A 26640-nucleotide genomic window follows, 5' to 3' on the forward strand; every position below is an offset into this window, starting at 1 on the left:
TGTACATATATCCAGCACTAAGACAATAATCCACACACATTTGCCCAGGTGTTGCATGTTTAAATAAAAAACTGATTGAATAAAAATAAATATTTACTGGTGCTGTATGGATTCCTATGAATCAGACAGTTCATGTTGGACTTTTAAGTGAAGTGTATTTATTAGGATTTTAACGTCATGTTTTACACAATTTGTTTACATTTATGACAGGCAATTAATTACTGGTTACACAAGATTCATCAATTCTTTCATCAAGTCTTTAATGTCAAACACAGTCATGGACAATTTTGTGGACTGTGTCTTTGGACTGTAGGAGGAAACCGGAGCTCCGGGAGGAAACCCACACAGACACGGGGAGAACATGCAAACTCCATACAAAAAGGACCGGACCGCTTCACCTGGGAATCAAATCCAGGACCTTCTTGCTGTGAGGCGACAGTGCTACCCACCGAGCCACCCCTGAAATTAAATAAATAATGGCTTTGAATGCAGTACAGATGTGGTTTTTGGCACACCAATGTGTAGAATTTAAAGAAGTGTGCTGGCTCTGTAAATATTGCATGGAACTTTATGTTGCCTATATTAAACAGGTGTGGGTTCAATTATTCACATTTGTAGCAATTACTTTTATTGTTTTTATTTATAGTGGGAAAGTAGTGCTGTATTTCAATTAAAAAACCTTGTATTGATGTACCAGTATGTCACTAGTTAAGCACTTGGCGTGTATATTATGTTGTGAGGGTAGTTGTAACCTGTAGTTAGCTCACGCAGTGTCTATGGTAACGTAGCTTTATGACTAGCTAAATAGAACATAAGCTACCTGTTAGCATGCTTGAAACAATTTTATATGAATGCACAGCTGTTCTTTCAGCTGCACATCTGGTAAATGGATGTAACGCGGTAGTAAACTAGACATTGCAGGAATCGAATAGTCTAATATTACTGCGGGGTAGAGGCGAAACACAGGTGAATATGTGTATGTAGCAGCTGGGTAAAAGTTGACGCAAATGTGCATAATAAATGTTAATACTACAAAAACAAAGCGACTCATGATAAAATGCCTCATTAGGTGATTCATGTTTCATTTCGTTTCTATTCTGATCTCCTTGCATTGACCCCTCAGGTTTAGTGTTCCAACCGGACTATACCACAAAAATAATAGCGGCCCATACCCAGGATTCTGATGCACCATAATACTCACATTATTAAAGTAAACCCGAGCATGCGTCTATTAACGCTAAAAGCATTCACTGTGTGAAATATCTTTGGACTAATAACTTTATCAGTAGTTTGGCTAAATTTAGGAGATTTTTAAAGGATTGTAAATACACATGATGAACCCTTCGGTCCCCGTTTATAGTTGAGCCCAGCCCCGTTTCTGTTGTAGAATAAGGAAGACGGGTCTCCATTTTGGGTGGGACTAAACAACGAGCTTGTCAAAGAGACTCAATAAAGCTCACTTTGTAACGGACATTTAGATGATCGACTCCTTAATAAAAACGTACAGATACATAATATGCACACTGATCTTAAATTACGTTTGTTGATCTAACAAGATATTGGATTATTTAAACAAAAGCATTCAAATTGATCTTACCCTCGGAATGGTAGCTGCTGCAGACATGGCCGCGCCGCATGTATTAACATAATCTGCCTGGCAACTAATACTGATCAAAACAATTCTTTAATAAGTTATATTTCTCAATGCGGTATTAAATACCAGTTATTTTAAAATATAGTTTATTTAACTGTTATGTTTAATTTAATATATTTTGTAAAATAAGTGAAACTGGAGACGCAGTGCAGCCCTTGTTAGGACCAATAGAAGCAATCCTCCTTTCAATTTTGACCAATAACAAAAATGTTTGTATCATCCAATGAAGAACTAGTCTCAATCGCTAGAGCCCACCCCCTAAAGTTTCGTTTTTGTATTTAATAAAGTAATAATATAAACATAAAAACATTAATTTTAACTAATTAAGCTAAATAAATGATCAGCCATAACATTAAAACCACCACCTTGTTTCTACACTCACTGTCCATTTTATCAGCTCCACTTACCATATAGAAGCACTTTGTAGTTCTACAATTACTGACTGTAGTCCATCTGTTCCTCAGCATACTTTTGGTGGATCATTCTCAGCACTGCAGTGACACTGACATGGTGGTGGTGTGCTAGTGTGTGTTGTGCTGGTACGAGTGGATCAGAAACAGCAGCTCTGCTGGAGTTTTTAAATACCGTGTTCACTCACTGTCCACTCCTACCTAGTTGGTTCACCTTGTAGATTTAAAGACAGGGACGATCGCTCATCTATTGCTGCTGTTTGAGTTGGTCATCTTCTAGACCTTCATCAGTGGTCACAGGATGCTGCCCACGAGGAGCTGTTGGCTGGATATTTTTGGTTGGTGGACTATTCTCAGTCCAGCAGTGACAGTGAGGTGTTTAACAACTTCATCAGCATTGCTGTGTCTTATCCACTCATACCAGCACAACACACACTATCACACAACCACCATGTCAGTGTCACTGCAGTGCTGAGAATGATCCACCACCCAAATAATACCTACTCTGTGGTGGTCCTAGGAGAGTCCTGACCATTGAAGAACAGCATGAGAGGGGGCTTACAAAGCATGCAGAGAAACAGATGTACTACAGTAAGTAGTTGTAGAGCTACAAAGTGCTTCTATATGGTAAGTGTAGGTAATAGGTGGTTTTAATGTTATGGCTGATCAGTGTAAACTAGATTATTATTTAAAAAAGCTTTTTGTACTAGATATCATAAGTCTAGGTAAAACGTTTTTACATTATTTAAATACCAATTAATTCTGCTACAGACACAACTGTAGCTGCACCATGGTAACTTGAGTTCTGGGGACATGGCGATCGCCTCCTGTCACTTGAGGTCCTGAGCCGGTCTGGTGGACTGGTTGCTCTCAACCCTTTAATGGTCTCACCAAGAACATAATGTTTAAAAAATATTTCTTTGCATTTCTTAGTTTCTTAGAACTATACCAACAACCAACGATTAATGAGTCTCTACCAAACAGTGGAGATGATTACAAAAAAGATGCAACTTTCGTGGATGATTTTCCAGCTGTTAGCTTCAAGGTTTTCTTAAAACCATCTACCAATATTTTAAGTTTAACATGTCAACCAAGGTTTAGATACGGCCCAAAATACAGCTTAGTTTTACCCAAGAGTTTAGACAAAGTAAGCTCAACCAAATGCTTGAGCAGACCATTAAAGGGTTAAGTACCACTCACACACAGAAAAGCTTTTTGCATACAGGCAAGATGCATTAACATCCGTAAAAATATTTCATAACCAAACCTATTTTCTATCAATGGAATGAAATTTCATTGTTTAACTGTGCATTGAGCATTGCTGTATTTATTGCCCTCTTTTTGGTTTCTTTACCTGACATGCAACCCTGTATCATAACTGAATGCGGAAATATGATTTTCTTCAAACAGGTATTTTATTAGAATGGCATCAGACAAAAGTTCTAGCAAATTCTCCTTGGTTAATGCAGATTCATGATTCATCACTAAACATCACTGACATTAAATCATCCACACTACACCCACACTTCTTTAACACAATGCACCCTTGTGTTCTTCTGTTTAGGTGTTAGTGTTTATTTAGTCACTCTGAGCTCAAAAAGTCCTGTGGAGGCACGAGAGAACCATGTTGAATAGACAAGTATTTTTAGGCAATTCATAAATAAGACCTTTCTGGCAGAGTGGCAAGGCAGCAGCCAATGTATCTTTAACTCAGGTACCATTATAAATGGAGTATTCTTACATGAATGTACTACTAGTGAATGTACTGTACTGTAGATAAAATTAATACTATTAATTAAATACTATAAATTATTATTGTTAATACAGTCACTTCAGTAGATATAAAATAGTAATAATTTGCTGAATATCTGAAAAACATTGATTGCTGACATTTTGTGAATTCTGGTAGTTAGTAGAACTCAATTCATGTTGACCTGGACTTCTGTGCATTTGCATTGCATGCTGTTTTTCATTGGAGATCACAGTGAAGTTTCTCCTTGGTGTCCTCTTCTGATGGTGTACACTGTTAGCCCGGACTTTATATTTAATCAAACATTTTTAGTACAACATACATAAATTATTTAAGTTTTTTTTCTCTACTATAAAATGCGGAGTACATTGTACTAATTTGAGTACACATTTAAATGTGCTAAAAGATTTAAGTTTACTAAACAAAAAAAATTACTTTTCTATCAGATTAACTTAAAAAAGTTAAGTTAAGGTAATAAAACAGAAAAACGCCACCATTTACATGTAAGTCCGCCTTTTTTCAGCTTGCTGTTGGTGAATCAGGCAGCCATTTGTTTTAACTTTTGTAACCTGTTGTTGCAAATTACTTTTTACTTTTCATTTAAGGCTTTTTGCACAAGTAAACTTGTCTTCCTGAAATGTCTTTTGTGAAGTGGAACCTTTGTTAAACTAAGTGGACAAACATTTTCTTCCTCATTATGCTATTTTTGAGTAGCATGTACACCAGTCTGATGGGGCTTTTTCATCTTCCGTCTAATTTTGGTAAGTATTGTACTTTACTTAACAATAAATGATCTTAATGTTGACACTAAATAAATAATCAAACAGCGCTGCTTAGCATGTTAGCATGCTAGCCTTCATACGAAGCAAATAGTGTGCTGGCTTGCTTTATTTTAATCCTTAAATTAATGCTGTTAATGTTAATTTTAATACTTCTGTTGTTTCTTTTTGTTGTTTTACAGGTTCATGGTTACTGTGAGGAGCTGTTTGTGTTTCATCAGAACTTTATATACAGTTTGTACAGTTTTAAAGATGTTTTCTTGACATGTTGTAGTGAAATTCTGAAGTGAAATTAAGAAAATTAATTTTATAATTGTGTCTGTTTCTCTATAAACATTTGTAATTCATATTTAAAATGTAATTAACATGAAAACTAAGAAGAAATCAATAGTTTTTTCCGTTGAGCTCAAGATATTAAGTAGAATTATTGGGAAAAGCAGTTGGTATAACAAAAAAAAGAAAGTTTAATCAACTTGCCTTTTAGGTGTAATAACTTAATGTTTTAAGTTATGCTAACTCAAGTTTTCATTATACATTACTTAACTTTTTTAAGGCAACCGGTTTCCTCAAATTTTTTAAGTAGATTGAACTTATCCGGGCTTACAGTGTAGGGTAATATTAAAGATGTAAGACTTGAGCTGCTGGAGATCCAGGTTGTTAACAGTCCAATCTAAGCTCACACCAAAGTCTTAGAAGTTGTCATTGATTATCTTATGATGGTGAAGACTAACTGAGATACACAGAGTATTAGCTAGGGATTGATTTAGAAACATGACTCTGAAGTTGGCGATCAGTGGTCTAATGCTCAACTTGCAGTTTTTCAAACTTCTAGGTAATGAGGAGTTGGTTTCTCTGGGACAGAGAGGATGTTGATTGGTCAAGGAGTGTCCAGAGTTGTAATTCAATCAACCCCTACTCACACGTCTTTCATGGGCAGATGAAACCAAGAAGTGCATCTATAATATAAACTGGGCATGGTGTACACTTGCAAAACCTGTTATAAGCTGCTGTATAATTTGCTGTAATCATATCAGTGAGATCCCTATCTTTATGGCAGGACAGGGAGTCTTGGTAAATAGTGAGATACAGATGAATGCAGCCAAATATGGAAGCGTCCTTGATGAGTACAAACTCAGATCTGGGTGACAGTTCAGCTTTCAACAAAAGACAGTTTGCTCCTGATGCAGGACAATGCCCGGCAGTATGTGGCCAGTGTGTGTAGGCAGTTCCTGGATCATGAAGGCACTGATGCCATTGACTGGGTCTCAAAGTTCCATAGACCCGAGTCCAACAGAAAACCTCTGGGTGTTTATACCTCCTGTGGCAGCTGACCTATGATTAGGTGTGTTACCAAACCAGACCATTATGTCTAAAGGTGGATAAGGATAAGAATGGAGTTTTAGGCAGAACTTTATTTTAAAAGGTGAACATGGTTGAACAAGCAAAGTGTGTCGCTCACACAGGGGACCTCTGTAAGCAATGACAACTATTTCAATGACATTCCAATTAGTAGTTTAACAGAGCAATTGCTGAGCTACCACAAGTTTGCACACCTGAATTTTGGTCTTTTTAATTTGTAATTTGGCTTTATGCTTTGAGTCGGTCATGTTGAAAGGTGAAATGTCACCCGATTTGTTCTGTCCCTGCTGCTTAGAAGAACCTCAATATAATACTGCCACTCTGTGTTTTACCATAGGGATGAAAACATGAATGAAACATGAATTAACTAAACTACATTTTAGTCTAAAAACTCTTAGTGCTTGAAGTCAGATGAGCTACTACTGAAAATGTTTCTACCAGGTACAAAAGTTATTAAATACTATACAGAGTTTCTTGACTGTAAATTACTTTGAACATAAGTATTTAAAAAGTACTACAGTTGTTTAATATTACTAGAAAGGCAGAATAAAACACATTTCATAAATATTTAATATAGCAGGTCATTATGAAAGATATTTGTATTTTTTCAAATGGTGTAACTCATTTAATCTGTCATAGCAATGACAGATTAAAAGTGTTTTGGATAATGTGTACAATACAACCCCAAATCAGAAAAAGTTGGGACAGTATGGAAAATGCAAATCAAATAAAAATGCAGTGTTCCTTACATTTACTTTAACTTTTATTTGATTGCAGACATATACCTCCATACACCTCCTGCATTTCAGGCCTGCAACACATTTCAAAAAAAGTTGGGACAGGGGCAATTTAGGGCTAGTAATGAGGTGAAAAAACTAAATAATTATGTGATTTCAAACATGTGATGTCAACAGGTGATTGTTTAAATGTTTAAAATTAATGTACCTTAAAGAAAGATTGGAAGGGATTTGCATATTTCTCCCTCTACAGTGCATAATATCATTAAACAATTCAAGGAATCAGGAGGAATTTCAGTGCATAAAGGCCAAGGGTGCAAGCTTAAACTGAATGCCCATGATCTACGATCCCTCAGATCCCCCATACTGTTGCACATCTTAAGACGTGTTTGCAGGAAGAATGGGACAAAATAAAACCTGAAACACTAAATCACCTGGTATCCTCGGTGCCAAAACGTCTTTTAAATGTGGAGAAAATGAATAGTAATGTCATGGAAAAATATGGTGAGATGATAAATAAAAACAAAGATTATTGTTGGTTGGATTGGATTGAAGAATTTATTGGCACGATCGTGGGTTCCTCCAGCAGTGTCTCTGGACAAGAACCCCCAAACAGATGCAATTCCTATCTCTTATACTGCTTAGGTCACATGACATTGGGTGTGGGCTTTGAAGCCCTTATTTTGTCTTTGAAGTCCCCACCCTGCTAACAATTACCCCCAATTGTTTTACATTTTATTACTTAACAACAGTTGCTTATCTCTGTGGTCTAAACTCCTCTCCAGCACAATGTAACACAGGATTTAATACACAAAGCAGCATATTACTAAACTTTAAGTAATATTAAACATAACATCTTATTCCTGCCATTACACTAACATTACAAAGTGGTAAATGCTTTGCTGTCCCAACTTGGAATGGAAGTTCATTAATGAATGAAATGAAGTTGAGTAGACAAAACATGAAATAGCTCAGGTTCATCCTGTCTGCACTGCAATAAAAGTCAAAACAAATGTCTGTGTTTTTTTATTATTTGCATTTTCCATGCTGTCTCAACTTTTTTTGATTTGTTGTATTAGGTTAAAAATGTCACAGTTAAAGAACAGGCATAGAAATATTTTATCTTTATAAATAAATTATTGAGCGTGCCCCATTGTAACATCCTTTATTAATGTATCTTGCTTAAAAATACTTGTCTTTTGTACACCAACCCAGATTCTGCAACCATCTGGTATATAACAAAAAAAATCAACAACTATCACAAACATATCACATTTCCCAAAATTTACAAATGCAAATAAAACAATTAAATATGTGGGTTCAACAGAAAATATTTTATAAGTATGCTTTTATTTTAAATCCAAAAGTTGTATAGAAAGCTGAAGCAAAAAAAAAAAAAAAAAAAAAAATTGATCGCATTTAAGTATATATGCAGTTATTGATGACTAAAAGATTAAGGAATATATCCTTGAAATAATCAAGTAAATACCCACACACAGCATCACAGTATCCTTAAAAATATCCTAGACATTAAAAATGACTGGAAAACATTAAAATTACATTACTAACAAATGTTAAAAAAAAAGATATAGGAGATTTATTTACAGAAATTTGGGAAAAAAAAAAAATCTTAAAACTTCCCTTTATACAATATACACATTTAAGACAATTGACCCTTCAACAAAAATATTAAGAACATAAAAGTCTGTAGGTTAGGTACATTACATAAAATTGCTGGCTGAAATTACTAAATTGTGCAGATAATAGAGTTACAAATCCTGCTCCTAATATACAGGTTGAGTGGTGGGTCTGTGGGCAACATTATTTCTGTGTTTTAATATTTAACATTTCCACATGGTTAAACATGGCTCTATTTTTCATGTGTTTGTATTTGACCGAGAGGACAGTCAGCAATCAGCATGTTTTGCAAAATGCTTTTGTAACTAAAATACCCTCACTTTTTGTCTTGATTTATACTCCTGTTTGCTCTTTAATCCAAGCACGGAATTTGGGGACTGTGGTGTAAATTCCAGGTTTGTTTCTGCGGGCACAGCCATCACCCCAACTCACCACACCAGCCAAGAAAAAGCGACCTCCATTATTAGAACTAGACATAGGACCTCCTGAGTCACCCTGAAAAATGTCAATAAATACAAAAAAAAATTATTATTATTTTTAAATAGGGCAAGAAAGAGGTTAGGGCTGTGAATAGATTATGAATTTATATGTCAAATGACTGAAGAAGTAAAATAATAAGAAAGAATGAAGATACTACACCTGACAGGCATCTACCCCTCCAGAAAGGACTCCAGCACAGGTCATGCGTGAGGTGATTTGTCCTTTCATCAGATCATTACATACAGTGCTGTTAATGATGCGCACTTCTGCTTTCTGCAGCACTGTCGCACCAGAGCCTGCCACACACACGTGTATATATAAGTATATGAACCATTTTCCACCTTAAGTATAACCTATAATCTGTACAATTACACAAAAATAAACTATTTTTCTCCCTTTTTTGAGGGAGGGGGCACAAATAAGACTTAATGTGTCGCTGCATAAATATGCATACTTTGTTAAAGCACCTTTTGGATTTATGACAGCATTCAGTCTTTTCAGTGTTCTGGTCTATCAGCATGGGAATCTTAACTGCGACTTTAGTCAAGGTTGCCAAGTAAAGATAAAAATCCAATTTTAACAAATATTTTACAGTCAGGTATTGCATGAGGTATAATTTTTACACTGTTGTGCATTGTTTGATAATATAAAACAATATTAGTATATTGATTCTGAGACCAGATTATTTTTTGTAATTCAGAGTGCCTGGTGCGCTGCTTGGGGTGGTGTTGGTTGTAAAGCCTGACAGCAGCAGGGAGAAAAGGGATGGTATCTTTTCTTTGAACAATGCAGTTGGAGAAGCCAATCACTGAAGGAGCTGCCTAGTGCTGTGACTGTCTCATGCAGTGGGTTGGAGGTGTTCTTCATTAAGGACGGTAGCTAGGCCATCATCCTTTTTTTCAACTGCCTCCACTGAATCCAAGGTGCAACCCAAAACAGAACTTGCCTTTGTGATTAGTTTGCCCAGCTTCTTACTGTCTGCTGTCATGTTGCCGCTACCCCAGCAGAAAACTCCATAAACAATGGATGATGCCACCACAGATTTATAAAAATAATTAAGAAGAGCCCCTGTATTCCACAAGACCGGAACCTCCTTAACAAAGAGAGTCTGCTCTGGCCTTTCTTACACAGTGCCTGAGTATTGTCAGTCCTCTCCAGTTTATTATTTAATAAAATCAACCACCTCCTTTTTACCAGTATTAACCTGGAGGCAGTTTAACTGACACCAGTCCACAAAGTTTTTGGTAAGCTCCCTGTACTCGTCGTCATTGCCATCCAAAATGTAGCCGACAATAACAAAGTCAGAGAACTGCAGTGGCATGTTGTTTTATATGGGGTTAATCAGTCACTTCAATTGATTATGAAAATAGTAGTCAGAACACACCTAACATGAGTTTGAATGTGATTATAAGAGGGTGTGCACATCTACGCAACTACAATAGTTTTTCCTCTAAATAAATTCAGTTTGTTTTTCAATTCAATTACACTGAATTTCAATTGATTATAGGCCATATTAAAGGTGGTAATAAATCTGAAACAATTTAACTTGGTCTGGCATTTTAGCAGTAGTGTATAGACTTTTTATATCCACTGTAAGTTCAGCATGTGCATAGAATGATCATCAGCAAAAGTTAAAGTTAAGTCTACACTCACCCCCTTCTCTCGTGGCACCCCAGCCGGTAATCCAGACCGATTTGCCCATAGGAAAGACATAGGTGGAGGAGGGCAGGCAGACAGGTCTAATTGTGTTTGTGAAGGTGACAGGTTTGTCCAGCTCCATAAGAGCTATGTCATAATCAAAGGTGTATTCATTGTAATTAGGGTGAGCAATGACTTTTTTGAGTAAGCGCTTTTCTGCCTTGTCCTTCTGTTTCTGAGTATGAAGGCCCAGGTACACCTCCCATGATTCTGGCTGAGAGAGCCTAGTTAATACAAAAACATACATAGTAATTACACTTTGTTTTCATAAAATGATGTAGCACATAGAATGGCCCATAACAGACCTTATTTAATTTATTTATTTAATCAAACTGAATGGAGCACAATTACCTTAATTTAGCATCATCTTGTACACAGTGAGCGGCAGTGACCAACCATTTCTCACTTATGATCGATGCACCACACACATGGGCAAGATTTTTTACGTGAAGGCTGACTTGCCAAGGCCACTCCCCCTCTGTAGCATCCTGTCCACCCACAATACGTGAGGTCTTAAAAGGGCGCATCCCACATACTAAATGAGAGGTAAAGCAATATTAATATTTATCATTTAAAAAGAATAAAAAACAGAAACAAAGAAAAAATTCTTACCACCACAGAAGTCTTCATCAGACTTATCAGTGCAGTCCTCTATTCCATCACACTCTGGGTTCTCTTTACTGATGCACTCACCATTCTTGCACCGGTAAGAACTTTCCATACATGTAGTTGCTAAAATAGAGAAAGGAGTGTGGGATAGAAAAACAAATCATTTTCTATTACTAACAGAGATGTACGAGTCAGGTCACGAGTCTTTAGGCTAGAGTCCGAGTCAAGTCACCAGTCTTTAGGCTAGAGTCCGAGTCAAGTCACGAGTCTTTAGGCTAGAGTCCGAGTCAAGTCACGAGTCAATATAATATACACAAAACATATATTGCAAATGTAGCAAAGAAATAAACAAATAATATGTAAGTTCAGATAAAAAACAACAACAGATTAGCGACTGTATTTTGCCGTTTTACTTCGTGCCTTTACCAGTGCCTTTCCTAGGTACCAGTTAAAACCTTAAACTGACGTTTTGTTCCCATTTCAAATTACGGCACAGCGGTCAAAATCCAAAACACAGCAAAAAATCCATAACCACTGCTTACCTTAGCTTATGTTGTTCCAGATGCTATTAAATTTATAACCATGTGTTGTCCCATTAGGAATAGAATCCGTTATTTTGTAAATGTGCTTATAATTAAAAACCTCCAAATTTTTCCCGGTTTTGAAGTAAAGCACAAACCCGTTAGAAAGACAATCAAGCGTTTCATTGACAATCATCTGTTTGACGCTGCAAACTAAATACATGCAAATAACAGCATTTCTTACTAAAAATTGGTTCAGAAAGCGGTTCTTACAAATCATTAGCGCCAATACTGTAGGCGCAATCCATTCACATTATCTGTTATTGTGAAGTGCACTACGTAGGCTATTCCACCATTTTAAGTAGGGAGCGACGCTTCATCACTATGCCGGAAGCTGGCTGGAACATTTACCCATTGCGTGCGTTGAAGGTTAAGACGGCGTTATTAGAGAGCAGAAAATGACATGATCAGAATGATGTCAGATCATATATATATATATATATACAGTGTATCACAAAAGTGAGTACACCCCTCACATTTCTGCAAATATTTTATTATATCTTTTCATGGGACAACACTATAGACATGAAACTTGGATATAACTTAGAGTAGTCAGTGTACAACTTGTATAGCAGTGTAGATTTACTGTCTTCTGAAAATAACTCAACACACAGCCATTAATGTCTAAATGGCTGGCAACATAAGTGAGTACACCCCACAGTGAACATGTCCAAATTGTGCCCAAAGTGTCAATATTTTGTGTGACCACCATTATTATCCAGCACTGCCTTAACCCTCCTGGGCATGGAATTCACCAGAGCTGCACAGGTTGCTACTGGAATCCTCTTCCACTCCTCCATGATGACATCACGGAGCTGGTGGATGTTAGACACCTTGAACTCCTCCACCTTCCACTTGAGGATGCGCCACAGGTGCTCAATTGGGTTTAGTCCATCACCTTTACCTTCAGCTTCCTCAGCAAGGCAGTTGTCATCTTGGAGGTTGTGTTTGGGGTCATTATCCTGTTGGAAAACTGCCATGAGGCCCAGTTTTCGAAGGGAGGGGATCATGCTCTGTTTCAGAATGTCACAGTACATGTTGGAATTTATGTTTCCCTCAATGAACTGCAGCTCCCCAGTGCCAGCAACACTCATGCAGCCCAAGACCATGATGCTACCACCACCATGCTTGACTGTAGGCAAGATACAGTTGTCTTGGTACTTCTCACCAGGGCGCCGCCACACATGCTGGACACCATCTGAGCCAAACAAGTTTATCTTGGTCTCGTCAGACCACAGGGCATTCCAGTAATCCATGTTCTTGGACTGCTTGTCTTCAGCAAACTGTTTGCGGGCTTTCTTGTGCGTCAGCTTCCTTCTGGGATGACGACCATGCAGACCGAGTTGATGCAGTGTGCGGCGTATGGTCTGAGCACTGACAGGCTGACCTCCCACGTCTTCAACCTCTGCAGCAATGCTGGCAGCACTCATGTGTCTATTTTTTAAAGCCAACCTCTGGATATGACGCCGAACACGTGGACTCAACTTCTTTGGTCGACCCTGGCGAAGCCTGTTCCGAGTGGAACCTGTCCTGGAAAACCGCTGTATGACCTTGGCCACCATGCTGTAGCTCAGTTTCAGGGTGTTAGCAATCTTCTTATAGCCCAGGCCATCTTTGTGGAGAGCAACAATTCTATTTCTCACATCCTCAGAGAGTTCTTTGCCATGAGGTGCCATGTTGAATATCCAGTGGCCAGTATGAGAGAATTGTACCCAAAACACCAAATTTAACAGCCCTGCTCCCCATTTACACCTGGGACCTTGACACATGACACCAGGGAGGGACAACGACACATTTGGCCACAATTTGGACATGTTCACTGTGGGGTGTACTCACTTATGTTGCCAGCTATTTAGACATTAATGGCTGTGTGTTGAGTTATTTTCAGAAGACAGTAAATCTACACTGCTATACAAGCTGTACACTGACTACTCTAACTTATATCCAAGTTTCATGTCTATAGTGTTGTCCCATGAAAAGATATAATGAAATATTTGCAGAAATGTGAGGGGTGTACTCACTTTTGTGATACACTGTATATATATATATATATATATATATATATATATATATATATATATATATATATATATATATATATATATATATGTATATGTATATGTATATGTATATATATATATATATATATGTATATATATATATATATATATATATATATATATGTATATATATATATATATATATATATGTATATATATACAGTGTATCACAAAAGTGAGTACACCCCTCACATTTCTGCAAATATTTTATTATATCTTTTCATTAGACAACACTATAGAAATAAAACTTGGATATAAGTTAGAGTAGTCAGTGTACAACTTGTATAGCAGTGTAGATTTACTGTCTTCTGAAAATAACTCAACACACAGCCATTAATGTCTAAATAGCTGGCAACATTAGTGAGTACACCCCACAGTGAACATGTCCAAATTGTGCCCAAAGTGTCAATATTTTGTGTGACCACCATTATTATCCAGCACTGCCTTAACCCTCCTGGGCATGGAATTCACCAGAGCTGCACAGGTTGCTACTGGAATCCTCTTCCACTCCTCCATGATGACATCACGGAGCTGGTGGATGTTGGACACCTTGAACTCCTCCACCTTCCACTTGAGGATGCGCCACAGGTGCTCAATTGGGTTTAGTCCATCACCTTTACCTTCAGCTTCCTCAGCAAGGCAGTTGTCATCTTGGAGGTTGTGTTTGGGGTCGTTATCCTGTTGGAAAACTGCCATGAGGCCCAGTTTTCGAAGGGAGGGGATCATGCTCTGTTTCAGAATGTCACAGTACATGTTGGAATTCATGTTTCCCTCAATGAACTGCAGCTCCCCAGTGCCAGCAACACTCACGCAGCCCAAGACCATGATGCTACCACCACCATGCTTGACTGTAGGCAAGATACAGTTGTCTTGGTACTTCTCACCAGGGCGCCGCCACACATGCTGGACACCATCTGAGCCAAACAAGTTTATCTTGGTCTCGTCAGACCACAGGGCATTCCAGTAATCCATGTTCTTGGACTGCTTGTCTTCAGCAAACTGTTTGCGGGCTTTCTTGTGCGTCAGCTTCCTTCTGGGATGACGACCGTGCAGACCGAGTTGATGCAGTGTGCGGCGTATGGTCTGAGCACTGACAGGCTGACCTCCCACGTCTTCAACCTCTGCAGCAATGCTGGCAGCACTCATGTGTCTATTTTTTAAAGCCAACCTCTGGATATGACGCCGAACACGTGGACTCAACTTCTTTGGTCGACCCTGGCGAAGCCTGTTCCGAGTGGAACCTGTCCTGGAAAACCGCTGTATGACCTTGGCCACCATGCTGTAGCTCAGTTTCAGGGTGTTAGCAATCTTCTTATAGCCCAGGCCATCTTTGTGGAGAGCAACAATTCTATTTCTCACATCCTCAGAGAGTTCTTTGCCATGAGGTGGATGTTGAATATCCAGTGGCCAGTATGAGAGAATTGTACCCAAAACACCAAATTTAACAGCCCTGCTCCCCATTTACACCTGGGACCTTGACACATGACACCAGGGAGGGACAACGACACATTTGGGCACAATTTGGACATGTTCACTGTGGGGTGTACTCACTTATGTTGCCAGCTATTTAGACATTAATGGCTGTGTGTTGAGTTATTTTCAGAAGACAGTAAATCTACACTGCTATACAAGCTGTACACTGACTACTCTAAGTTATATCCAAGTTTCATGTCTATAGTGTTGTCCCATGAAAAGATATAATGAAATATTTGCAGAAATGTGAGGGGTGTACTCACTTTTGTGATACACTGTATATATATATATATGTATATATATATATATGTGTACAGTGTATCACAAAAGTGAGTACACCCCTCACATTTCTGCAAATATTTTATTATATCTTTTCATGGGACAACACTATAGAAATAAAACTTGGTTATAACTTAGAGTAGTCAGTGTACAGCTTGTATAGCAGTGTAGATTTACTGTCTTCTGAAAATAACTCAACACACAGCCATTAATGTCTAAATGGCTGGCAACATAAGTGAGTACACCCCACAGTGAACATGTCCAAATTGTGCCCAAAGTGTCAATATTTTGTGTGACCACCATTATTATCCAGCACTGCCTTAACCCTCCTGGGCATGGAGTTCACCAGAGCTGCACAGGTTGCTACTGGAATCCTCTTCCACTCCTCCATGATGACATCACGGAGCTGGTGGATGTTAGACACCTTGAACTCCTCCACCTTCCACTTGAAGATGCGCCACAGGTGCTCAATTGGGTTTAGTCCATCACCTTTACCTTCAGCTTCCTCAGCAAGGCAGTTGTCATCTTGGAGGTTGTGTTTGGGGTCGTTATCCTGTTGGAAAACTGCCATGAGGCCCAGTTTTCGAAGGGAGGGGATCATGCTCTGTTTCAGAATGTCACAGTACATGTTGGAATTCATGTTTCCCTCAATGAACTGCAGCTCCCCAGTGCCAGCAACACTCATGCAGCCCAAGACCATGATGCTACCACCACCATGCTTGACTGTAGGCAAGATACAGTTGTCTTGGTACTTCTCACCAGGGCGCCGCCACACATGCTGGACACCATCTGAGCCAAACAAGTTTATCTTGGTCTCGTCAGACCACAGGGCATTCCAGTAATCCATGTTCTTGGACTGCTTGTCTTCAGCAAACTGTTTGCGGGCTTTCTTGTGCGTCAGCTTTCTTCTGGGATGACGACCATGCAGACCGAGTTGATGCAGTGTGCGGCGTATGGTCTGAGCACTGACAGGCTGACCTCCCACGTCTTCAACCTCTGCAGCAATGCTGGCAGCACTCATGTGTCTATTTTTTAAAGCCAACCTCTGGATATGACGCCGAACACGTGTTTGGTCGACCCTGGCGAAGCCTGTTCCGAGTGGAACCTGTCCTGGAAAACCGCTGTATGACCTTGGCCACCATGCTGTAGCTCAGTTTCATGGTGTTAGCAATCTTCTTATAGCCCAGGCCATCTTTGTGGAGAGCAACAATTCTATTTCTCACATCCTCAGAGAGTTCTTTGCCATGAGGTGCCATGTTGAATATCCAGTGGCCAGTATGAGAGAATTGTACCCAAAACACCAAATTTACCAGCCCTGCTCCCCATTTACACCTGGGACCTTGACACATGACACCAGGGAGGGACAACGACACATTTGGGCACAATTTGGACATGTTCACTGTGGGGTGTACTCACTTATGTTGCCAGCTATTTAGACATTAATGGCTGTGTGTTGAGTTATTTTCAGAAGACAGTAAATCTACACTGCTATACAAGCTGTACACTGACTACTCTAAGTTATATCCAAGTTTCATGTCTATAGTGTTGTCCCATGAAAAGATATAATGAAATATTTGCAGAAATGTGAGGGGTGTACTCACTTTTGTGATACACTGTATATATATATATATATATATATATACAGTGTATCACAAAAGTGAGTACACCCCTCACATTTCTGCAGATATTTAAGTATATCTTTTCATGGGACAACACTGACAAAATGACACTTTGACACAATGAACAGTAGTCTGTGTGCAGCTTATATAACAGTGTAAATTTATTCTTCCCTCAAAATAACTCAATATACAGCCATTAATGTCTAAACCACCGGCAACAAAAGTGAGTACATCCCTTAGTGAAAGTTCCTGAAGTGTCAATATTTTGTGTGGCCACCATTATTTCCCAGAACTGCCTTAACTCTCCTGGGCATGGAGTTTACCAGAGCTTCACAGGTTGCCACTGGAATGCTTTTCCACTCCTCCATGACGACATCACGGAGCTGGCGGATATTCGAGACTTTGCGCTCCTCCACCTTCCGCTTGAGGATGCCCCAAAGATGTTCTATTGGGTTTAGGTCTGGAGACATGCTTGGCCAGTCCATCACCTTTACCCTCAGCCTCTTCAATAAAGCAGTGGTCGTCTTAGAGGTGTGTTTGGGGTCATTATCATGCTGGAACACTGCCCTGCGACCCAGTTTCCGGAGGGAGGGGATCATGCTCTGCTTCAGTATTTCACAGTACATATTGGAGTTCATGTGTCCCTCAATGAAATGTAACTCCCCAACACCTGCTGCACTCATGCAGCCCCAGACCATGGCATTCCCACCACCATGCTTGACTGTAGGCATGACACACTTATCTTTGTACTCCTCACCTGATTGCCGCCACACATGCTTGAGACCATCTGAACCAAACAAATTAATCTTGGTCTCATCAGACCATAGGACATGGTTCCAGTAATCCATGTCCTTTGTTGACATGTCTTCAGCAAACTGTTTGCAGGCTTTCTTGTGTAGAGACTTCAGAAGAGGCTTCCTTCTGGGGTGACAGCCATGCAGACCAATTTGATGTAGTGTGCGGCGTATGGTCTGAGCACTGACAGGCTGACCCCCCACCTTTTCAATCTCTGCAGCAATGCTGACAGCACTCCTGCACCTATCTTTCAAAGACAGCAGTTGGATGTGACGCTGAGCACGTGCACTCAGCTTCTTTGGACGACCAACGCGAGGTCTGTTCTGAGTGGACCCTGCTCTTTTAAAACGCTGGATGATCTTGGCCACTGTGCTGCAGCTCAGTTTCAGGGTGTTGGCAATCTTCTTGTAGCCTTGGCCATCTTCATGTAGCGCAACAATTCGTCTTTTAAGATCCTCAGAGAGTTCTTTGCCATGAGGTGCCATGTTGGAACTTTCAGTGACCAGTATGAGAGAGTGTGAGAGCTGTACTACTAAATTGAACACACCTGCTCCCTATGCACACCTGAGACCTAGTAACACTAACAAATCACATGACATTTTGGAGGGAAAATGACAAGCAGTGCTCAATTTATACATTTAGGGGTGTAGTCTCTTAGGGGTGTACTCACTTTTGTTGCCGGTGGTTTAGACATTAATGGCTGTATATTGAGTTATTTTGAGGGAAGAATAAATTTACACTGTTATATAAGCTGCACACAGACTACTTTTCATTGTGTCAAAGTGTCATTTTGTCAGTGTTGTCCCATGAAAAGATATACTTAAATATCTGCAGAAATGTGAGGGGTGTACTCACTTTTGTGATACACTGTATATATATATATATATATATATATATATATATATATATAAAATTGTCACACGTAACTAATGTTGTTGACTTTTGTTGTCCACGAGTCATTTTTTGCAAGTCACGAGTCATTTTTTGCAAATCACGAGTCATTTGAAACGAGTCTGAGCCGAGTCTTAAGTCGCTGTGTGGAGAAACGAGTCTCTGATTACTAAATCCATAACCACATGCACACAAACTCTAACATAACCCCAAGTCTTACAGTGGAGTGTAATATTTTTGTTTAAGTCTTACTGTCTCGAGACAAGTTACGCTACATAAAGTATTCTTAGTCATTAGATGAAGTCACTTCACTTACATTTTCCACAGTTCTCTTCATCAGACTTATCACTACATTGACTTTGTCCATCGCACCTTAGTTTCTCTGAGATACAGACTCCATTTTTACATTCAAATTCACCTGCCTTACAGCGGCCTAAGAAAAAATTAAAGCAGAGAAAAGAATGAGAATGACACAACACAAGTTTTATAAACAGTGGGGGTCAAAGGTCTGAGACCAGACCTTTGCATTTTTATTCAATGCAATGTTTTTCATTACAAATTATATGATTAGCATAGTAATTTATGCTGTAATCTTAAATCCTAAGAGAATCCTATTTACATTCAATTATATACACACCACCATAACAACCTTTAAGAGGAAAAATCTTGGTTGAGAATGATGTGTCTAGGTCTTGGGGGTTTTGGGGTCTTGGGGGTTCTATGGAGGGTTTGTTTGTTTATTAGAATTTTAACGTCATGTTTTACACTTTTGGTTACATTCATGACAGGAAACGGTAGTTTATCTTCACACAAGGTTCTTCAGTTCACAAGGTTATATCGAACACAGTCTTGGACAATTTAGTGTCTCTAATTCACCTCACTTGCATGTTTTTGAACTGTGGGAGGAAACCGGAGCACCTGGAGTAAACCCACGCAGGCACGGGGAGAACATGCAAACTCCACACAGAAAGGACCCAGACCGCCCCACCTGGGGATCGAACCCAGGACCTTCTTGCTGTGAGGCAAAAGTGCTACCCACTTAGCCACCGTGCCGCCATCTAGGGAGGGAGGACTGCACTGATGGATTTAGGATAGTTGATTATGGTTGAAGTTAATTTCTTTAATGTGGGTGTCTATCCAAAGGCCTAAAGGGCGGATCCTGTTGAGTTTAAGTGTGTAAAGGTGTCCATGTTTGATTGCCAGTTCCTGGCATCTGATTTCCAGCTTCGATGTAGAGGCTGTGTACTGGGAGGTTCTAACAGCACTTAGGACTAAATGGAGACCAAGATGATATATGGGATCTAGTGTTTGGATATAAGATTTCCAGGTAGCTCGATAGATTAAACTGGTGTAGTCAAGCCGGGATCCGATCAGGGTTTTGTACATTAAAAAAAAAAAGATCCATATTTGGTGCTTGCTAAAAGTTTGATTATGCATTCAATTTTATGGCTTTTATGTGTGATATACAGAATAGTTAATTGTCCAGGGTGAGATTTTGTTTTTTCCCCATTACTTGAATGGGGTTGCTGTCTAAGAATAGTTCTGGGTCTAGGTGAAGAATTCCTTGTTGGCAGAAGTGCATGCACACAGTTTTTGAGAAGTTAAAGTCGTTATTTATTAACCATTTGTGGATGTTGTTGAGGTTGTGCTGGAGTCGAAATGTTATGTAGTTCATGCCTAAGCCGCTTGCACAGATCCTACAGTCATCTATGCAGAGGCTTCACATTAGGTTGGGGTCTATTACATTTGGGATGCTATTCAGTTTTGTGATAAAAAGGGTGACAGTCAGAATACTGCCCTGGGGAAATCCAATCACTTGGGTGCATTCCATTTGTTTTTATTTTTGGATATTGCAGAGGCCATTTTAAAGTGGCAGTTTGACTGGATGCTTTGGATGAAGATGGGCAGCCTTTCCTGGAAGCCCATGTAATGGAAGGTTGCTAAGTATTCCATATGGACATGTTGTAAGCCCTCTTCAGATCAAGGAGTGAATGGGTCTCAGACGTAGGCTTCTAGGGTACTTCTGTCTTTGTGCAATGAGCTGTGGTGATGTTATTGAGTCTCCAAATAAATAATTAGTAAAAATGGTTTGTTGTAGGGTTCTGAGCTGTCTGATAGGAATTCTGTTTGGTTTTTCTCCTCTTGGTTTTGCTGGGACGCTATCTTTTACGGCTTCTATGATGTGGTCTATGAGCCATTTGATTGGGTCTTGTCAGGGATGCTTTTTTAGTTCCTCTGGGTCAGTCAGCTTTCTTTAATTGCCACCTAGAGCTTACCATGAGAAGTTAGGGCAACATAGTTAGGGCAATTGCTGAATAGATCCTATATGCTGGATGTAAGAATGTATTTTTGTTTTCATTTAGAATCTACAGGGTTTTTTTTTGCTAGTTTTATCCTTTATTATTCTGCCTTTGGTTTTTGTACGATTGCTTTCCCACAGGAGATTGTGGTTGTTAAAGTCTCCTACAGTGGGGTCAAAAAGTATTTAGTCAGCCACTGATTGTGCAAGTTCTCCTACTTAGAAAGATGAGAGAGGTCTGTAATTTTCATCATAGGTACACTTCAACTATGAGAGACAAAATGAGAAAAAAAAATCCAGGAAATCATATCGTAGGATTTTTAAAGAATTTATTTGTAAATTATGGTGGAAAATAAGTATTTGGTCAATAACAAAAGTTCAACTCAATACTTTGTAACATAACCTTTGTTGGCAATGACAGAGGTCAAACGTTTCCTGTAAGTCTTCACCAGGTTTGCACACACTGTAGCTGGTATTTTGGCCCATTCCTCCATGCAGATCTCCTCTAGAGCAGTGATGTTTTGGGGCTGTTGCTGGGCAACACGGACTTTCAACTCCCTCCACAAATTTTCTATGGGGTTGAGGTCTGGAGACTGGCTAGGCCACTCCTTCATCGCCCGAGCGGTGTGTTTGGGATCATTGTCATGCTGGAAGACCCAGCCACGTTCCATCTTCAATGCTCTCACTGATGGAAGGAGGTTTTGGCTTAAAATCTCACGATACATGGCCCCGTTCATTCTTCCCTTAACACGGATCAGTCGTCCTGTCCCCTTTGCAGAAAAACAGCCCAAAAGCATGATGTTTCCACCCCCATGCTTCATAGTAGGTATGGTGTTCTTGGGATGCAACTCAGCATTCTTCTTCCTCCAAACACGACGAGTTGAGTTTTTACCAAAAAGTTCCATTTTGGTTTCATCTGACCACATAATATTCTCCCAATACTCTTCTGGATCATCCATATGCTCTCTGGCAAACTTCAGACGGGCCTGGACATGTGCTGGCTTAAGCAGGGGGACACGCCTGGCACTGCAGGATTTGAGTCCCTCTCGGCGTAGTGCGTTACTGATGGTAGCCTTTGTTACTTTGATCCCAGCTCTCTGCAGGTCATTCATCAGGTCCCTCCGTGTAGTTCTGGGATTTTTGCTCACCGTTCTCATGATCATTTTGACCCCACGGGATGAGATCTTGCGTGGAGCCCCAGATCGAGGGAGATTATCAATGGTCTTGTATGTCTTCAATTTTCTTACAATTGCTCCCACAGTTGATTTGTTCACACCAACCTGCTTGCCTATTGTAGATTCACTCTTCCCAGCCTGGTGCAGGTCTACAATTTTCTTCCTGGTGTCCTTCGACAGCTCTTTGGTCTTGGCCATGGTTGAGTTTGGAGTCTGACTGTTTGAGGCTGTGGACAGGTGTCTTTTATACAGATAACAAGGTCAAACAGGTGCCATTAATACAGGTAACGAGTGGAGGACAGAAGAGCTTCTTAAAGAAGAAGTTACAGGTCTGTGAGAGCCAGAAATCTTCCTTGTTTGTTATTGACCAAATACTTATTTTCCACCATAATTTACAAATAAATTCTTTAAAAATCCTACAATGTGATTTCCTGGATTTTTTTTCCTCATTTTGTCTCTCATAGTTGAAGTGTACCTATGATGAAAATTACAGACCTCTCATCTTTCTAAGTAGGAGAACTTGCACAATCAGTGGCTGACTAAATACTTTTTGGCCCCACTGTATAAGAATGATGGGTGAATGGAGTTAAAGAATTAAAGAATCCAATTCATGGCAGTTCACATTGTACTTAGAGTATGTAGATTGAACACAGGGAAATGGGTCATTGTAGGTTAGATCTGCAGCGATGACTTAGTTTTATTGTGATCGGGCCCAGTTGGTGGATTATGTATTTTTTACATCCCCCCATGTAGGGACGTTTGGAAAAAGCCTCTAGGATGATAAACCTTTGTCTTCACTTATGACATTGATAAATGGCAAAGAGGTCAGGTCCAGGTCATGATTCATCACTTTTCTTTGGGGGTTTTGTTTAGAATCCATATTTGTTGATTAGAGATTCACGATCTCTACTCCCCACCCACCTTGGAACCCAACAAGGGGATACATAGAGCCATGAACATCAAGCGGGTGTGTACCAGGGATACAAAGATGATATACTCAAGCAGTCATTAGATGGATTAAGAATGTGTGTGTGTATATATACATATATATATATATATATATAATGTATATAAATCATATACAAACACAATCAGATATACACACCCACGAACAGATTGATTGACAAGACACACAAAGAGACATATATTCTTACCACAGTTCATTTCATCAGTTTTGTCTCCACAATCATCAACGGAATCACACATCCAGAACATTGGCTTACATAGACCATTTCCACACTTAATCATGGTAGAATCACACTCTAAAGTAAAAACAAATACAGAAATACTTAACTAACAATCTACTTATTTAGATTTATGACTACATATCAATAAATTTTTTTGACTGAATGTTGGTTTGTGTTCATTCTCCTAATCACTACCATTCCTATTAACAAGGTTATTAAAGTATAAAAAAGCAAGCTGAAATAAAATGTAGTAAAATAAAAACTAAAACTGGAAACAGAAAACATGCCATCATGTTCAAAACTAACTGAATTATAAAAAAAGGATATTCTGTTGTTTGAAAGTTTGTTACTGTGTGTATGTACCAGTACTTACGACAATCCCTCTCATCACTGCTGTCTCCACAGTCATTCCAGCCATCACATTTCAAAGCAGGATTGATACAGCGTTTATTGTTACATAGGAACTTTTCTGGGCATGCTAAAGACAAAGCAAATGGGGTTAAAAAGTAATGTAAATTTTCAGATTGCATTCTACTTATATAAACTCTCTAAAAATGCTACTTTTTGACATCTACATTGTACAAAATGTAGTATGAGGTCGTTATGTAGTCTAGGACTCGCCACTTACGGTTACTGGGCTCGAAGGCCATGAAGGTAGCATTAAAGCCTCGATCCACATATGAGGCATCAGAGTGGAAGACTACAGTCATTTGGTTTGAGGTACCGGCCCGTATTGTGCTCGATGGTAAGGTACCACACAGCCTTTTGAGAAAGATGCACAAAAATGTCATTGTACATGTAATTCATGTAACTACAAATTAATCTAAACTGTCATCACTCACTTTTCATTATTGACCTGGACATAGTCTTTTGGACACGTCTTTGGGTCACCCACAGACATCATGAATTTAGAGAATAAAACTTTCACATGCATATTAGATGGCACCTTCAAAAGAACAAAGTTTAATTCAGCAATTATTATTTATTATCATAAACATAAAGATATATAGGTAGTTGTTATATTTTAGTCTCAGTATGACATACTGCCCTACCTGAATTGTCCATTCACACCTAATATTTGCAGGGTAATATGATGGAAAGTGTGGTGATGTAAAGGTTCCAGTAAGTCCTGTCAGAGTTCCACCACATGATAAATCTATGAGCAGAGAAATCATAAGACATAGGGTTATGGAGTTGCATCAGATTTACCAAACGTGATATGATATCCTTCACATAAAAAAAAAATATCAAGACATGTTGTTGCACAAATTCACCTCTTTGGAACCTTAATGTTTAATAAATTAATATGATTTTATAAAAATGAGTTCATGGATAATTAGGAAAAACACTGGGGTACTTAGAAACGCTACTGAACAGGGCCCAGGTGGCACAGTGGGATATTCCGCTAGCACACCAGCACCAAGTTTCTGAACTTGTCGGTTCGAAACTCTGCATTGCAACCGGTCGGCTGGGCGCCATCTGGCGGGCATTATTGGCAGTGCCTGCAGCAGATACCAATTGGCCACCGTATCTGCAGGGTGGGGACCGGACTATGTGTGGGTCTATGGGTCTTCATATGCTGTGTAAGGACCCTGATTGGCGAAAGAGACGCCTGTGCAGAATGCAGGGGCGAGAAGAGGAGGGCTGTGCACGTGTCAGAAGAGGCGTGTACAGCAACGTGCTTTACTTGGATGCAATCTGGTATCTCTCAGCAGCGGAAGACAAAATTAAGTGCGCTAAATCGGGAGGAGAAAATGCATTTAAAAAAATACATAAATAAATAAAAAAGAAATGCTACTGAACGATTTTGTTCATTAGTATCCAACCTTTCCACAACACAAAATTTCATATTTCCTGCTGAAAAAACCACAAAGGTGACGTTAGACACAGTATATCCAGTTACTAAAGATTTGGGGTGTACAAGCATGTTCTTCTTAGGTTAAAGCTTCCAAGAAGAAGCTCACTGATGTAATAGTTACTACTCAAGAACAGTAAATTAAATTTAAAACTGACATAGATGATGTCAAAGAACTTATATACACGAAGTTTAAAGTACACATTTTTAAAAGGGCTAATAGATTATTAAGTTATATTACATCATTAGGGTAACAACCCATCCTCCAGTCATACGTCATACGTACATACATCCTTGTCCATACCTCTTGCCTTACTTTTAGGCATCTGTGACACTTTAGCCTGGAAGCCAGTATAGCTGTCCACTTCATTGGTTATCAGCGTTAACAACATGACATTTCTTGATGAGATAAAGCTAAGAGGATTGTCAGGTAAAAAGTATTTTCCACATTTCCTGTAAAGAAAAAAAAAACATTTTAATAACACAATTTTTTTTACGTATTTACAGAAAGCATTTTTAAAAGGGATAAAAACTGTTAAAGAGGCTTTTTAAGCATGTCTTCTTGTGTGTTGGGATACTGGAGCCCTCTTTGAGAAGAAAAACCTTTAGTTGTTGAGAAATAAAGGAGATGATTGTCTATTTTAATCTGCAGTCATAAGGGTTCATTTATGTTTAAATCTGGTAATTGAGGAGGGCATGGAAAGTGTTTCTCAAACCACACATAAGCTCTTTTATCTGGTATTTTCACCACCCTGTGTACAGCATTTTAAACAGACATTTCAAAGCACCCTACTGTGACCCTATACAATGCATGCAATTGAAGGTTAAGGGTCTTGTTTAAAGGCCTAACAGTGGTAACTTGATGGTGGTGAGGGTTGAACCAGCAACCTTTGCGATAAATTGTCCAGTATCTTGACCACTGAGATACCACTGCCCTAGGTTATTTACACCTTCATTTTTTTCCAACTTCAGATGTAGTTTAAACAAAAATAATTCAAGAACCAATCATAATACTAAGCATTTGTAATATAACAATTAACATATACACCGATCAACCATAACATTAAAACCACAGTCTTGTTTCTACACACACTGTCCATTTTATCAGCTCCATTTACCATATAGGAGCATGTTGAAGTTCTACAATTTCTGACTGTAGTCCATCTGTTTCTCTGCATGCTTTGTAAGCCCTCTTTCATGCTGTTCTTCAATGGTCAGGACCCCCACAGAGCAGGTATTATTTGAGTGGTGGATTATTCTCAGCACTTCAGTGACACTGACATGGTGGTGGTGTGTTAGTGTGTGTTGTGCT

The 26640-nt window shown here is 39.1% G+C and overlaps 1 protein-coding gene across 1 annotated transcript in view; it reads right to left on the minus strand.

Moving 5' to 3' along the window:
- Positions 1 to 8127: 8127 nt before the first annotated feature.
- Positions 8128 to 26640, minus strand: part of st14a (ST14 transmembrane serine protease matriptase a) — a 32827-nt gene continuing 14314 nt past the window's right edge. Inside the window, exons 8-19 of the mRNA XM_063004531.1 lie at positions 25633 to 25781; positions 24526 to 24629; positions 24316 to 24419; positions 24102 to 24235; positions 23847 to 23951; positions 23441 to 23548; positions 19129 to 19245; positions 11118 to 11237; positions 10857 to 11040; positions 10461 to 10729; positions 8967 to 9103; positions 8128 to 8822 (exon numbers count right to left, since the gene is read on the minus strand). Coding sequence (XP_062860601.1) covers positions 8661 to 8822; positions 8967 to 9103; positions 10461 to 10729; positions 10857 to 11040; positions 11118 to 11237; positions 19129 to 19245; positions 23441 to 23548; positions 23847 to 23951; positions 24102 to 24235; positions 24316 to 24419; positions 24526 to 24629; positions 25633 to 25781 — 1693 coding nt within the window. The 3' untranslated portion in view covers positions 8128 to 8660. The remainder of the gene's footprint in view (positions 8823 to 8966; positions 9104 to 10460; positions 10730 to 10856; positions 11041 to 11117; positions 11238 to 19128; positions 19246 to 23440; positions 23549 to 23846; positions 23952 to 24101; positions 24236 to 24315; positions 24420 to 24525; positions 24630 to 25632; positions 25782 to 26640) is intronic.

Source organism: Trichomycterus rosablanca, chromosome 11 (genome assembly GCF_030014385.1).
Source record: "Trichomycterus rosablanca isolate fTriRos1 chromosome 11, fTriRos1.hap1, whole genome shotgun sequence".
NCBI classification, from domain to species: Eukaryota; Metazoa; Chordata; class Actinopteri; order Siluriformes; family Trichomycteridae; genus Trichomycterus; species Trichomycterus rosablanca.